At 43.1% G+C, this 16,137-nt stretch overlaps 1 protein-coding gene across 1 annotated transcript in view; it reads right to left on the reverse strand.

Annotated features, from left to right (window-relative positions):
* The window catches only part of peds1a (plasmanylethanolamine desaturase 1a), a 140,513-nt gene extending 128,496 nt beyond the window's left edge, over positions 1 to 12,017 (reverse strand). Inside the window, exon 1 of the mRNA XM_043706931.2 lies at positions 11,692 to 12,017. Coding sequence (XP_043562866.1) covers positions 11,692 to 11,839 — 148 coding nt within the window. The 5' untranslated portion in view covers positions 11,840 to 12,017. The remainder of the gene's footprint in view (positions 1 to 11,691) is intronic.
* Between the last annotated feature and the right edge of the window lie 4,120 nt (positions 12,018 to 16,137).

The raw sequence follows: 16,137 nt of genomic DNA on the forward strand, positions 1-16,137 counted from the left end.
CTGGTGTTGTGGTCTACTCACCGGGCATGTCCCAGCACACACATGGTACACCCATTCATGCCCACAGTCTGGGTATGCTACATTTTTCCATAGCGCCAACACTAGGGGAATTTTAGCCCACAATTGCTTACCCTCTTCACAAAGATCCCAAAGCCCCCACTGGAGCTCTCCAAATACTGCAAACCACCATGTAGATGCCCAGGGAATGCCTGGGAGCAAGTAGGCACTTTTCATTCATGACTGACCGTAAAATCCAGGCACAAAGGTTTCAGATTATGAGGTCACAGAATAATTTAGGCAATAATTTATTAACACCATAAAAAAAAACTGAAGAAGCTCACTGGCTGTGGCCAAATCACCATCTACCTGCCCAGATTATTATGGAAAGTGATTACAACATGTATATATCCCTTAAATGCAGCTAGTATTGACAAAGTATCACAACATTCAAGAGTTTCATTATCAGGTAGCTTTGAGGAAAAGATTTCAGAGTGTAGCAGCTCAATGACAAACAAAACTTACCCTGCATTTTAACCATGCTTTTTTTGATTTGAAAATTGGCCAATTTCCTATATTAACATCCTTCACTTACTAGCAGCAAAGCTTGGCCTATGATAATATACAACAAAGAACTGCGGTGCTAAGGATCTGAAACAAAAACAGAAATTGCTGCAGAAACTCAGTAGGGCTGGCAGCACCTGTGGAGAGAACGTAGAGTTAACATTTCGAGTCCACTAATCCTTCTTTAGAACTTCTGCCAGTCTTGCTGAGATTCTCCAGTGATTCCTATTTACGCGTATAATAATTTTGAAAAATAAGTCATTTTACAAGAGTTGCTTAATGAAGAAATAGTTATCGACTCCTAAAGATGGAATCTAATACCCTTATTAGATTATCCATCAGAATCAGGTGTGGGGACTGCTTTTTATCAAAATTAGCTGGGCAACTAATTGTAGATCTCTTCTATCAACTCCTCCAAAATGTTGTTGGAGTCACTGAGGCCCCACACTTGGCAATCTTTCTCTGAACATCTCTACCTTGCTACCTCTGTCAACTTCTTTAAAATGTTTAAAACTCAACTCTTTGATCAAACTTCTGATCATCCCTTCTAATCTTTCCTCTTTTGGTTGGGTGTCTTTTATTCCACCCCCACCCTGCCACTTCGCCAACAGCTACAGCTCCTCATGATATTTTTTTCTACCATCTTACCTGCAAGATGTTGCTACCTCAAACCATTCATCAAGCTGCATCATGAAGGCAAACAAAGGCATCTGAAAAGGTACTTGAAAGCCAAACGCAGACCCATATGTAATCCTTAAAGACTGATTGATGCAGTGTGTTCTATGCAGCAGTATTACACTCAATATGCTCAATTTTTGCAAAAAACAAATTTTACCTGTAAATGATTTTAAGACTTCAGAGAGTTGTTAATCTGTCCACCCTATGACTAACTAATTGTTATGGGAGGTCAAAGCTCAATAGATTTGAATTATGGGACCATGCAGTAATCGCAAAACACTGACTTAAGTCTCATGTCAAGTTTTACACCCAATAAGTAAAGAATGTTAATATGGGGAAGGACAATTTGCACACCAGATATTTTCAAGTTAATAAAGGCATGGTTATTCACATTTAAAACTTGACCTCACTTAATTTATTCCAGGACATTTTGAAACCTGGCTGTCACCAGTTTATAATTTCACTTCACTAGAGACATGGATGAGATCAAATATTCTTTTCTGTAAATAGAACGGTATGACTTTTTTTTTTACACAATGCACAAAGCAAAAAATTAGCTTCACAACCATACTCAATATCATCAGCTAAGTTCAAAATCTTGCCATTAAATCACAATCTAAGCCAATGAAGGTATAAAATTTCCAGAGTCATTTACTACGGTTCAGTTGGTAACACGATCGCCTCTGCGTCAAAGGGATCCAAGCTCAAGTTCCATCCCTAGGGCTTCAACATAAAAATCAAGACTGACACTGCAGTGCATTACTGAGGGAGTGTCAGACTGTTGGACAGACTGTTTTCAGCGGAGATATTAAACAGAGGACCTGATCTGCTTGCTTGAGTCATGTAAAACATACTATGACAATATTTCAAAGAATACCTTAAGAGTTATCCCTGGTGGATGGGCCAATATTTTCTCTCAAAACACATCACAAAAGCACAGATAGTCTGTTTTCTATCACATGGTTGTTTGCTCTGTATAAATTGTTCACCATTTTTCCTGCAATATCACAGCAACTGCACTTCAAAAATACTTCATTTGCTGTAAGGCACTACACAAATGAATTCACCTTTTTTTCTTTAAATGTAGTTTGTATAGGCGCTGCTTTCTCTTCTGTTTTTCTGCTGCTAGTGACAGCTTTCACTACAAAACATTGCAGAAAGGGTTTTATGGATTTCTGAGGAGGAAAACTTAGCAAACATTTGAGGCCAGAATTGCAAAATGGGGTCAGGAACTTGCCATCCAGATGTATTCCTAGGTACCAGAGCTGCATTGTGCTCACAATGTTATTTTTAGTGCAAGCAAGCCAAATTGGCCAAGTGGTAAGCCCAGCGTCCAATTAGAGGCATTGGGAGTCTAGAAGGGAAAATGTCTTCCTGGTTCCAGCAGCATGGGCAGGTGGCAGCCATTTTAACTTTGATGGGGAACATAATGGAACTCACCCATGGACCTAAGGGTGGGAACAGCACTTGTTGAAATCGCAGGATAAATTTAAAAGCTAATGCAAAGCAAATTACCAGGACTCCACGGTAGATTCAACAATTATGCCACAAGACTGTTTGGGTTCACCAGAAAAAGATTTTAGAAATTCAATCTCAAACTGATTGGCCCTTAAAGGAACTAGTAATTAGCAATGACCATGTTTTGCATATTTTGCCCTTTGCCCCAACCCACTGTCACTCCTTTCAAAGTTCGAAACTGTCCCACAGGTGTCAGGATCCTGAGGCAGCTTCACAACTTTTAATTCCCACAAACTTCAGGCCCCAGCCCCAAAGGTGCTTTGGAGATCAGGCTCACACAGGTCTCCAGTTTTGGAGAGGTGGAGGGGAGAGGTGTCATGCTTTGCAGGGGCAGATGTTATTTGGGACATGGTGTCAGGTTCACCAGGTATTGGTTATTGGTTTGGGATGATGTGTTGTTGGGTCATGGTGGGAGGGAAATTGTCAGAGCCAGCATTGCAAGGTGTCGGGTTCGGAGAGCAGATGCTGTTGAGGGGTCGGGAGGGGCAGTGATGGCCAGTATGGTTTAATAGTCTTCTGCAGGTGTTAAAAGTGGTTTTTTAATCGTCTAATTTTTCCTGGGTAGCTATTAAACTTAAGTGAGTTGGGACCCTTCATACTCTGGAATTAGGGGATGACTTTAGAAAGTTCCAGATTCAAGGGAATGTCCTTCAGTGTTATCAACTTCCCCATATAATTCCCAGAGAGTTAGCTGCCTCAGGATTTCTGCACATTTCCAACACATAACTCCAGTCCACATTGCTGCAGTGACTGTTCAGAATATCTGAGCCAGTATTGTTTCATTTATATGTCACCTTGACTCCATTTGTAGTACTTGGCGAGGTCAGAAGGTTATGGTTTAAGTGCTGAAATTAAGATAACCCACACTATTCTTAAAATCACAGAGTCTTTCCAGCGTGGAAGCAGGCCATTTGACCCATCATGTCCAATCACATCAACCTACCCAAAACCACCCTCTTACTTTACTCCTGTAACTCTGCATTTTCCATGGCCAATCCACCTAACCTGCACATCTCTGGACTGACACAGGAAACTGGGGCAACAAGAGGAAATCCGCGGAGGCACAAAGAGAATTACAAACTGCACACAGACAGTTGCCAGAGGGTGAAATCGATCCTGGGTCCCTGGAAATGTGGGACAGCATTGCTAACCACTGAGCCAACATGCTGCCCAGGAGAGGGAAACATTTGCATTGACCTATCTGTTTGTTGTCAAGTTTAGCTCCATTCCCCAGTTCATGTTCAAGAATAATATAAAGATAATAAGGAGTGCTAAGGGAATGCTGCACTGTCAGGGGTGCTGGAATTAAACCATTCAATCAGAGCCCCATCTGGCCTCTCAGAAGAATGTAGATGGTCCCACAATTTCAAAGAGGATTTGGGGAACTGTCAGCTTTATCCTGGCTAATATTTTTCCTTCAAACTATGTCACCAAAACTTCACTACCTGGTCATTATCACATTGCTATTGTGGACATTCGTAGTTCATTAATTACTGTAGGCTTTTCCTTCTTACAAGAGTGACTACAGTACAAAAGTATTCCTCAGGCTGCTAACCCTTGAGCAGGTTATAAAGCTGTGAAACATATTATATTACTTCATTTCTCATTTATTGCAATACAATCCTCTGATTAAACTGCATCTACCAGCTGCCTGCCCATTTTATTGGCTGATGTCCTCAAGTCTGGTACTATCTTCCCTGAGTTTGACACAATTTGCAAGCTTTAAAATTATGCCCTGTTTATCCATGTCTTAGAGATCGATAGGTATTAAGATCAGTCGAGGTCTAATATCTCTCTGAGCCTGTTTTATACTCAAGCTGCCATTGTCCTATTAATCCTATAGATTTCAGTCTTGGTAACAAGTCTATTATGCAGCATTTTTTTTTAAATCCATATGACTTAGTCAAACAATTCAATCAGGTTAATCAAATGCAATTTATTTTAAGAAATGTAAGCTCCCGGAAGAGACTGCCAAATTTATATTACAGTCTGATAAAGGACCAGGAAGCCTTTTGTTTAACATAGATAAAATTTGAGACCCCAGGTATTTACCAAGAGAACAAAGTCTACACAGCCAGTTGCCAAAGGGTGGAATTGAACCTGGACACTATGAGGCAGCAGTGTTAACCACAGAGCTACTCGGGAGAGTAAGACATTTGTATTCACTTGCCTGCATGGTTTTAAAGAAGCAGAATAGCCTTGACTCCAGAACTTTAGAACAGTAAAGCAATGTATGTACAATTTATGCTCAAACATCCAGAATTATTATGAGGTAACTTTGGGTGACAAACTGTTAGCAAACACCCACAGAGCTCATCACATGGCAAATTGCAGTGAAAGCAAATCCCACAGATTTGTCAGCAATCCCCCAATGTTAGTCACACTTTGGCTCTCACCTTGTCCAAGAAATGCAAGCTTGCGATGTTCTTTTAATTACTCTTTGAAAAGAACAATTAGATTCCACTCTGAACTGACACAGAGAGAGTTTCCTTTTTAGAAATGGGAGAGATCAGCTGGGCAGCGAGTTCATAGTGAGCTTTCTTCCAACTCAACTTTTAATAGCAGACTTCACTTCAACTCAACCAGGTAAAACAAGTAGGGGCAGCCAGGTCTCCAACCAGCCACTGCTCAAAACAACATCACCAGGAGTCTACAGGAAACAAGTAATATCACCAGTTCGTTTTGATCTCTAGGAAGTCTTTTAAAGAAACTGCTTCAGATATTTTCACAAATCACTAAATAAATATGTTCCATGATCCTTCAAAACACAAGTCCTCCAAGTGATGTTAAACATTTAGCATCTTTGGAACAGGTAGCGTGGGAGTGCAAAACCTCAAATTTACAGTGTAAACTTGGCAAGACTGCGCGAGATCTTAATACATTTCTGTAAGTAGCCAAGACACCGTTTTGGATATGACCCTGAGACACCTCTGGGGGAGCACAGCTGCCCTTTGGAATTGGTGAAACTAATCATGAATGTACACACACAGTCCATTAACTCAATAACTGTTAAGCTCATTGGGAATGGCAACTGACCTGTCAAATAAAGCTGTCAAAGTTGAGAGGACCTGAGAGAAGTGTTAAGAGAAATTGTCAAAAATGGCAAAAAGATGTGTCAAACACAAATGTCAACAAGAGCTGCCATGGATTTAAACGCCCTGCACTTTAAATCTTGGACAGAAATTTTCAGGAATTAAATAAATCATTGGTGTCCTATTTTCCTCTCACTGTCAATATAAGACTGGGGGTTTGCATTCTTGAAATAGTGTTGCATGACTGATTTCACAACCAATGATCATCACCAAAGAATGTCATCCATTTCATCGTTTGATTAGCTACTACAAGTGGTTACAGACACTTTGAAATCAAACTATTAATTCCAATGCTTGTTATAAGAGTCTGTGCACTTAAAGAAATGTTTCTTTTTATAAGGCATTACGTAGCTGAAGGAATGCAAACATAATTGTAGGGTTTGATGACTGAGTGAGGTTTTTGCAATAGACTCTTAGAACTTTACTTCATCCCATCTCAACTTGGCTCCTCAGCTCAGTCTACAATAGATATTTGGTATAAGGACAAAGGTGGATGGGAGGACATAAGTAAACAAACAGTAACCCTTAGTTCTAGATTCTTCCACATGTGGAAAAATCCTTTCTACAATAACTGTTGAGATCTTCTTATATGTTTCAATCAAGTCATCATTTGCTCTTCCAAACTTAGGATGCAAGCCTAGTTTGTCCAACTTTTCACCCAGGTATTAGGTCTAGTAAACCTTCTCTGAACTTCTTCCATTCTTCCTTAAATAAAGAGACCATTACTGTAAATAATACTCCATATGTGGTCCCACTATTGCCCTGCATTAATTGCTGATTTTGTATTCAATTTTCTTTATGATCCCTCCCAAAACTGTCACTGATATCATTGTGTCTGAAAGATAGGTGAGACATTAAGCAGTAATTATGTAGTGTGATCTCCCAGAACTGGTTATGATCAACTTTCCTCTGAATCGACTCATGTTGTCTTTCGCTATTTGTTTCTTTATCTTTCCTAAGCAATTACATGGTTACTGATGAAAGTAATACAGTGGATCCTGATGCTATTTGCATCATGTCTGCCTGGAACAGGACTATCCAGTCCTTTGCAGTCTGTTTGTTTTTCAAACATTTATATGTGTCAGGAGGAGCAATTCCATTCCAGAACATCCCAGAAGGCTTTCTACTTCAGGGACCATAATTTCCCCTCCCACGTGATCAGCAATGCCCTCCAATGCATCTCCTCCACTTCCTGCACCTCCACCTTTGAACCCCTCCCCCACCAAACGCAACAAGGTAGAACCCCCACCTCGGTTCTCACCTTCCACCCCAACAATCTCTGGATAAAGCGCATCATCCTCTGCCATTTCCACCACCTACAATCAGACCCTATCACCACAGATATATTTCCCTCCCCATCCCTATCAGCATTCTGAAGAGACCATTCCCTCCATGACTCCCTTGTTAGGTTCACGTCCCCCATCAACTCATCGTCCATTCCCAGCAGTTTCCCTTACCATTGCAAGACGTGTAAAACCTGCACCCACACCTCACCCCTCACCTCCATCCAAGGGCCCAAAGAATCCTTCCACATCCAGCAGAGATTTTCCTGCACATCCATACACCTCATCTACTGTGTCCATTGCTCTTGATGTGGTCTCCCCTACACTGGGGAGACAGGATGCTAACTTGCAGAACATTTCAGGGTACATCTCCAGGACACACACACCAAACAACCCCACTGCCAGTGGCCGACCACTTCAACTCTCCCTCTCACTCCACCAAGGACATGCAAGTCCTGGGCCTCCTCCACTGCCAAATCCTAGCCACCTGACACCTGGAAGATGAATGCCTCATCTTCCATCTTGGAATGCTCCAACTACACAGCATCAATGTCGATTTCCCCAGTTTCCTCATCTCCCCTCCTCCCACATCATCCCAGATCCAACCCTCCAACTCAGCACCACCCTCTTGAACTGTCCCACTTGCCCACCTTCCTTCTCCCCCCCATCCGCTCCAACCTACTATCATCACCCCCCCCACCTGCATCCACCTATCGCCTTCCCAGCTACCCACCCCCCAACCCCACTCCCCCCTCCTATTTATTTCTCAGCCCCCTTCCCCCACCCTCCTCTTCTTCCCCCCCACACCCCCAACAACACATTCATCATGAAGGGCTTATGCTCCTGCTCCTCGGATGCTGCCTGACTTGCTGCGCTTTTCCAGCACCACATTTTTCAACTGATCTTCAGCATCAGCGCCAGAAACCCGGGTTCAATTCCCGCCTCAGGCAACTGTCTGTGTGGGGTTTGCACATTCTCCCAGTGTCTGCATGGGTTTCCTCCGGGTGCTCCGGTTTCCTCCCACAGTCCAGAAATGTGCAGGTTAGGTGAATTGGCCATGCTAAATTGCCTGTAGTGTTAGGTGAAGGGGTAAATGTGGGGGAATTCTTATGGTGGGTTGCTCTTCGGAGGGTCGGTGTGGACTTGTTGGGCCGAAGGGCCTGTTTCCATACTGTAAGTAATATAATTTAATCTAATCTGCAGTCCTCACTTTCTCCTATTCATATGTGTCACTTGAACATGAGGGCAATTCAAGTGGTTTTCCTTATAGTAATGCCAACTGAGTGAACAGTTCACACAACATACTGAGGGGGGGACAGGCTATACAGAGGTATGTAACGGTTCCTGATCACCAGAAACTCAATATTTATTTGACTAAATGAATTTTCATTGGCATCCGAGATCCCACCCTTGTCCAACATGTGCCCTTTCTGGCAGAGGCTTTGAAATTATAATCAGGGACTAGAACCATGGATGATTTTCCATTCCCAAGCCCAAAAGGTGCTGAGGCCCAATATTGTGCCTAACCATCACCCCAACTGAGATAATCTAATTCAATACAGATCAGAAATTAAATGAGGTACTTGCAGTTTCACTTCCACAGTAAGCAGTGAATTAACTTAACGGCAACATTGGGTGTAAGCCTGTAATTAGTGACATCTTCAACTATATTTAAAATAGCAGATCTCTAATTTTAGTTAAAGGGCAAAACAATTCTCATGCCTGATGAAGAATTCTAATTTAATCATTACTAGTAGTATTTGTCCTGCTCTATATTTAGTCTATGTATTTAAATAAAATAGTCAGTTTTAATTTTAAGCTCTTTAATTAAAAAGTTTGCAGCATTTAGAGTTTTAATTTACAGTCAAAAGTCAGAACCTAATAATTTTGTATGGCGACTGAGAAACTGTCAATCATAGACGCTTGATAAACCAGAGCATATCCTTCAGCATAGCATCATTTGGGACTAAACAAATCCAATTCAACAAAGATATAGCTTAGCTACGATAGTGAAAGATTCAAAACAGAAGACAACTGCAGGATTGCACAGCAACGTGTCCCAAGATGATTTGTTTTCCAAATAATATTATTGTTTATAGGATTCCTCTGTGGAATCTTGTATCTGTAAGCTCTCCTTTTTTTTGAGTGAAGTGGATGTGCCCTTCAAGAACAGAAGTCGCATCAACTTCCCACCACTGGTGTCAATTCCTATTGTTACTAAAAATAGAATCAGAGGGCAATTCAAGTGGTTTCCCTTACAGTAATGCCAACTGAGTGAATCCACTTCACACATTTGTACTGAGGGGGGACAGGCTAGACAGAGGTATGTAAAAACAATTACTGCAGATGCTGGAAACCAGATTCTGGATTAGTGATGCTGGACGTGCACAGCAGTTCAGGCAGCATCCGAGGAGCAGTAAAATCCCGAAACGTCGATTTTACTGCTCCTTGGATGCTGCCTGAACTGCTGTGCTCTTCCAGCACCACTAATCCTAGACAGAGGTATGTATCCATTCAAGATCACCAGAAATCCAATATATACTATCCTTGCTCAGCATCACTGGATGAGTCAATTCATTCCTCTTTGTATTCACTAGTTGACAGCAATGTTAATGACATTATGTCATTTGTTTTTAGTAGATGGATGCAAAATCTTTAAATATCTTTAAGGCAGAGGTAGATAGATTCTTTATTACCAAGGGGATGAAAGAGAATATGCAGGGATGTCGAGTTGAGGTTAAAGTCAGATCAATTATGATCTTATTGAATGGCCAAGTGGCCTAGTCTTGTTCCTTGATGATATGTTCATAGATTATTTTTAGTCCCTGCCAGAATTCTGATTCTCTCACTACTGATTCCATCTCTCTCACAGCAACATCTGGGCCTCAATCAGACTGTATGCAACCTCAGTCTCATATCTGTCCCCAAGATATATTTTCAATCTCATGTCCATACTGTCACTAAACTGCCTTTTCCACCTCAACAATATCACTCATCGCTGCCCGTACTTCAACTCTTCTGTTGCTGAAACCCACATCCATGCTTTATTACCTTCAGATTCAACTATTCCATCACTCCCCTAGTTGGCCTTACACATTCTACTCACCATAATTGTGCTGTCCCTGCCCTAACTTGCACTGAGACCAATCCATTAATTACCACTGCTCTATACTGGCCCTCAAGTAAACAATGTCTCAGTTTTAAAACTCATTTTTTGTTTTCAAATTTCTCCACAGTCTGACCGCTCCCTGTCTCTGTAGTCTCGTCCAGCTCTACAACCTGCCAAGATATCTGCATGCCTCTAATTTCCAGTCCTTTGAGCATCTCTTACATAAATCACTCTACCAGCAGTGGTTATGCCTTCATCTGGCTAGACCCCAAAGCTCAGGGAATTTATTCCTTAAGCCTCTCTACCTATCTTTCCTCCTTTAATATATTCCTTAAAACCTAACTGCACACAGCAAAAGGTTGTCCCAATATGTTATATGGCTCCATATGATATTTTCTTTTAAGATCGCTTTGAGACATTTTATATTGGCTCAGCACAAAATGAATGCAAATTGGTGTTGTTGCATCAAAAAGTCACACGCCCAAACTTCCTCACTTGTGTTAATCAATTGCATTTTAAGATTCCACTTCTTGTCAGCAACATTAAAAACCGATTTTTTTTGAAAGCTAGACTTGCATTATTAATATGGCTCCTTTTACAGCATCAGCATATCTCAGTGCTTCATGACCAAATTACTTTTTCAATTATAGTCATTCATAATGTAGGAAGTGCAGCTAATGTGCACAGAGAAAATGACAATGTGATAATGATTATTGACCACCTGGTTTTGAGAAATTGGTTTTGGATAAATATTGGGCCAGACGCCAGAGAGGACTTCCCTGCACGTCTTCAAGATAGCACCCATGGGATCTTATTGGCCCATCTGGGAGACTGGTTCATCAGAAAGATGCCATCCTTGACACTAGGCCACTCTCTAAATAGAGCTCTGGAGTGTCTGAAATGATCTGCCCGAGTTTCTGCAGTGGGATTTGGACCCACAAACATCTGACTCAAAGCCCAGGGGGTGCCACCGCCCTCACACGTGATGCTGTAGCACTATCTAAACTGCAAGCTCCAATAACTTAGCTACCTCGGTGTCCCAGTTTGACCACCCTGACAATGCAATGGAGCGATCAGAATCCTGAACTCAGCGGCTCCCTGTACAGTTCGGATACACATGCTTTGACAGCAGCAAGGGGTAGAAACATGGACCATTGCACCTTCCAGAGAAGTAGTGGAGCGTTACAGCGGGGCAAAAGAAAAGGGGGAAAACAACTTGATTAGTTCTGGTTTGCTGTTAAAGGGTCAATGTCACGTCCTCTTCTTAAACTTCCAGAGACTACCTGTTGTCATGGCGTTTCTGCTCTGTAAGGGGAAAGCACCCAGTGGTACTTGCTGGGTAGGAGCCGAGCCGGGCTGGGCTGGGCACTGCCTTGTCTCCAGCCCTGACTGGGGGGAGTGTGCCCAGGGGGTGGGTGAGTGAGTGTACCCGGAGTGCTCCCCTGTTTACCTGGTGAGTAAAGCTGTGCGAGCTCCTTGGCCCCGGCGTGCTGTGGTCCCCAGCGCGGTACCGTGCTGCTCCTCGCCCCGGCTCCGTGCTCGTTACCGTTCGGATCCTCCTCGGCCATGGAGCGCCGCTCAATCTCCGGCTCGTCCATCGTGCGGAAGGCAAGGAGCACTCAAATCAGCCCCGGGGAGGGACCTCCTTCCAAAGCTGCTTTCCCCTCCCCTCGCTGGCTGGGATGGAGAGGGGGGAGGATCAGGTGAGGGCCCGAGAGCCGGGGAAAGATGCTGAAGATCAGCCTCCCCAGCACCAACCCCGGTCCGGAAAGGACGTGCGTGCGGTGGAAGCAGGGGCGGAGTGTCTGCCCCAGTCTGAACCGCTCTCACTGTCAGCTCACTCACTGCAGCGACAAAGTTGGAGAGAGAGAGAGAGAGAGACACTCAGAGGTTCTCAACTCCAACTCCAAAAAAGTTCAACAGCACCATCCAACATAAATCTGGCAGAAACCGGAGGCTTGGTTCCATTCTGCATGAGATTTCCCTCATGATGGTACTCTGTGGGTTCAATTTGCCTTGATGTTCAAAGACAAGGGGAGGCTGACGGATTTCCGACCCTCCAGCTCAGGGGATACAGAAAGTAGAGGTGTTCATGTCTCCTCTGTCCAGTCAGGGGACATTCCTACAGTGCCCACCCCTTTGTTGGCTGCTGGAATTGGGAGAACGGGTAGCCATGTGGATGTGGGAGAAGGTAGCACGGACAAAGTGATGCTATCAACTGCATAAATAAGATTAAGATCAGCTCTGTGCAGTTCCAGCGTGAGAGACTTTGAAGAGTTTTATGGCAAATATTCTTTCATGGGTGACGCTGGCTGGGCCGGTACCTGTTGCCTATCCTGGGTTGCTCTTGAGAAGCTGGTGGTGATGGTGAGCTGCCCTCCTGAACTGCTGATGTCCAGGAATGGTTTGTTTACAAAAAGTGACCAAGTTTTGAGCAGCCACACAGAGAGAGTATTAAATATGTCCCCGATAAGCTGTGGTCTGCTGGACTCTGCATAACTTGAAGATAAAATGAGATCTGGAATTGTACATATCTGGGGAAGTGGACCATCTGTTGTGCATGGACAGCATCAGGATGATCATCACTGATGCTAAAGAGCATTGAAGCAATGATTGTGTGCTGAGAATTTCAATAGGAGCAAAATTAAAGGAGCAATAGATGAATGTCATGTGATAGAGCTGGTGTCACCTAAGGGGAAGTGGAAGGAAGATTGGAGAATGATAATGGCATCCAGACTAGAATAAAGTCCTGGCTGTACTGGGAATTATTAGATGAAGAGGAGACAGAGGTTGAAGCAAACAATTTCAATTTTCAAACAAGCAAATCTCTAGGCTTCTTACAGCTGGAGCTGAAGGAATGGATGAAAAGAGAGAAATTAAACAGTTAAGTGACTTCCAGAAGCCATTTGATACAATGCCACACAACTGACATGTGAGGATAGTTCGAGCTCATGCAACAAAAAGACAATAACAGCATGGATACAGAATTGGCTAAGTGACAGGAAACAGAGACTACTGATTAATAGATGCCTTTAAGGCTGGGACAATGTTTATCGTGGAGACCTCTACAGTCAGAGTTGGAACTATTGCTTTTCTTGATCTAGGTTAATAATCTTGATGTACTAAACATATTTTTTAAATTTGCTGCTGGCATGAAACACGAATGTGGAGGTGCCAGTGTTAGACTGGGTTGGACAAAGTTAAACATCACACAACACCAGGTTATAGTCCAACAGGTTTATTTGGAAGCACTGTAGCTACGTGACAAAGGAGCAACACTCCAAAAGCTTGTACTGCCAACTAAACCTATTGGACCATAACCTGGTGCTGTGTGATTTTTAACCATGAAACTTAAAAGCATTGAAATATTGCACCCAGTTCAGGGGACCATGCTTTAGGAGGGAAGTGAAGACATTGGAGAGAGTGCAGAAGAGGTTTGTAAAAATGAGTCCAGGGATGAGCAATATCATTTAGGAAAATGGAGTTGAGAACCTGAAACAATTCTCTTTAAAGAAGAAATTTAGAGATCTCAGATCAGGAGATCTGACCAAAATGTTCAAAAATATGAGTGATTTGGTTGGAGTAAATAGGATAAAAATGTTCCCACTCATGAAAGGATTGTGAACAAGAAGGCACGGATTTAAAGTTACTAGTAAAAGAAGTAAAAGTGATATGAGAAAAATCTTTACCATGCAGCAAGTGTTTAGGGTTTGCAAAGCACTGCCTAAGAGTGTAGTGAAAATGGATATAGGTTGTTGTGCTATAACGCGATAGATATTTCCTCATGCTATGGAAAACCACTACAGAAAATTGCGCTAGTAGAAAATTGCTATACCCGTTCAGTAGAAAGTACACATTATCCAAATAACATCCACAATTCATCAATCGCATTTTAGCCAATTCGCTCTGACGAAAGGTGTGTTATTGCAGAATGGCCTGTCTTGTTTCATAAGAGAGAATATGCATGGTCTCAGAGAGAAGTCAGAGGAATGGCACCAGGTGAGTTGCATATTTGGTGAGCTGGTTCAGACGTGGCCGTGTTCTGTGTTGTATTAATTGTATGATGAGATTCATTGGAGTTTGAGACTTGCTTTACTATCATTGATGACAAAAAAAAGTCTGGTCATGGAAAGTAAGGTAGGCTCTTTCTTGAATCCTGATTTGGCAGCGAGGTAAAAACAATGACTTCCGTGACTATCTGGTCAGGTCCACGCTCCCCAACAACCCACCTTCCCATCCTGGCACCTTCCCCTGCCACCGCAGGAACTGCAAAACCTGCACCCATACCTCCCCCCTCACCTCCATCCAAGGCCCCAAAGGAGCCTTCCACATCCATCAAAGTGTTACCTGCACATCCACCAATATCATTAATTGTATCCGTTGCTCCCGATGCGGTCTCCTCTACAGAAGAGCGCTTTAGGGAACATCTCTGGGACACCCGCACCAATCAACCACACCACCCTCTCACTCTGCCGAGGACATGGAGGTCCTGGGCCTCCTTCACTGCCGCTTCATCACCACCCGATGCCTGGGGGAAGAACGCCTCATCTTCCACCTCGGAACACTTCAACCCCAGGGCATCAATGTGGACTTCAACAGTTTCCTTTTTTCCCCTTCCCCCACCTCATCCCAGTTCCAAACTTCCAGCTCAGCACTGTCCCCATGACTTGTCCTACCTGCCTATCTTCCTTTCCACCTATCCACTCCATCCTCCTCTCTGACCTATCACCTTCATCCCACTCACATCCACCCATTGTACTTTTTGCTACCTTCCCCCACCCTCCTCCCTGACCTATCACCTCCATCCCCACTCCCATTCACCTATTGTACTCTATGCTACTTTCTCCCCACCCCCACCCTACTATTATTTATCTCTCCACCCTGCAGGGACTCTGCCTGTATTCCTGATGAAGAGCTTTTGCCCGAAACGTCAATTTTCATGCTCCTCCTCAGATGCTGCCTGAACTGCTGTGCTTTTCCAGCACCACTCTAATCCAGAACCTGATTTGGCAGCACCCACACTTAAAGGTATGGGGTGGAAACTGAATCAAGAGGAACAGAGTTATTCAAACCCAATGGAAAAGACAAGAACATTTAATAAAGTGAAGGTATCAACAATAGCATAAGGGTCATAGAAATTAAAGGACTAGCATTTGGGAACTGCAGTTAGAGGGTGGAATGATAAGCAAGTGCAAGCAAATGTTTTTCTCAAAGAGGTGTGGTAGTAAAGGGGGCAGTACTGTGAATCATGCAGAAGGACGGACGTCATGAATAGAAAGAGAGATCAAGCAGAGCTCAGAGAAGGCATTGTCAAAAATCAAAACCTTGAATTTGGCATGATCAAAGGACTGTCCAAGGCTGAGTTTATATAGCATAGTGTTCAGTGAATGCAGAAGGAAGAATGGTGACTGGACGAGGAACTGAGAGAATTTAGAGATAAATTAAATGAAGCATTAAGTTGTTCACCACAGTATCTAAGCAAAGAATAGAGTAAGGAGAGCTCACTGAAGAAGCTGCAATGAGGCTTCAGGGAATGGTAGACAATGAGACGTAAGAGTGAAGGTGGAAAGGTTGATCGTGGATAAATTAGGATAAAGCATGGAAACTGTGTCATAAATTCCAGGAATCTCATGTGGCTATCCCCATCTCAAACAAATATGTTGTTTTGGAAAAAGGAGGGAGTGATGGACTCTCAGGGGAATGTACCACTGACAACCAGATTTCTGGCACTGAGACTGATTGTAATGTATCAAGGAATATGCCAGGTTCCAAGTAATCAATTGTGATAGGGGACCATCTGGTCAGAGACACAGACAACCATTTCTACGGCCGACAGTGAGACACCAGATGGTGTTTTGCATCCCTGGATCCAGGATCAAGGATATCATAGAGTTAT

This window comes from Chiloscyllium plagiosum, unplaced genomic scaffold (genome assembly GCF_037043375.1).
Source record: "Chiloscyllium plagiosum isolate Xiang-an unplaced genomic scaffold, Cpla_swu_hap1 HiC_scaffold_17, whole genome shotgun sequence".
Classification (NCBI taxonomy): Eukaryota; Metazoa; Chordata; class Chondrichthyes; order Orectolobiformes; family Hemiscylliidae; genus Chiloscyllium; species Chiloscyllium plagiosum.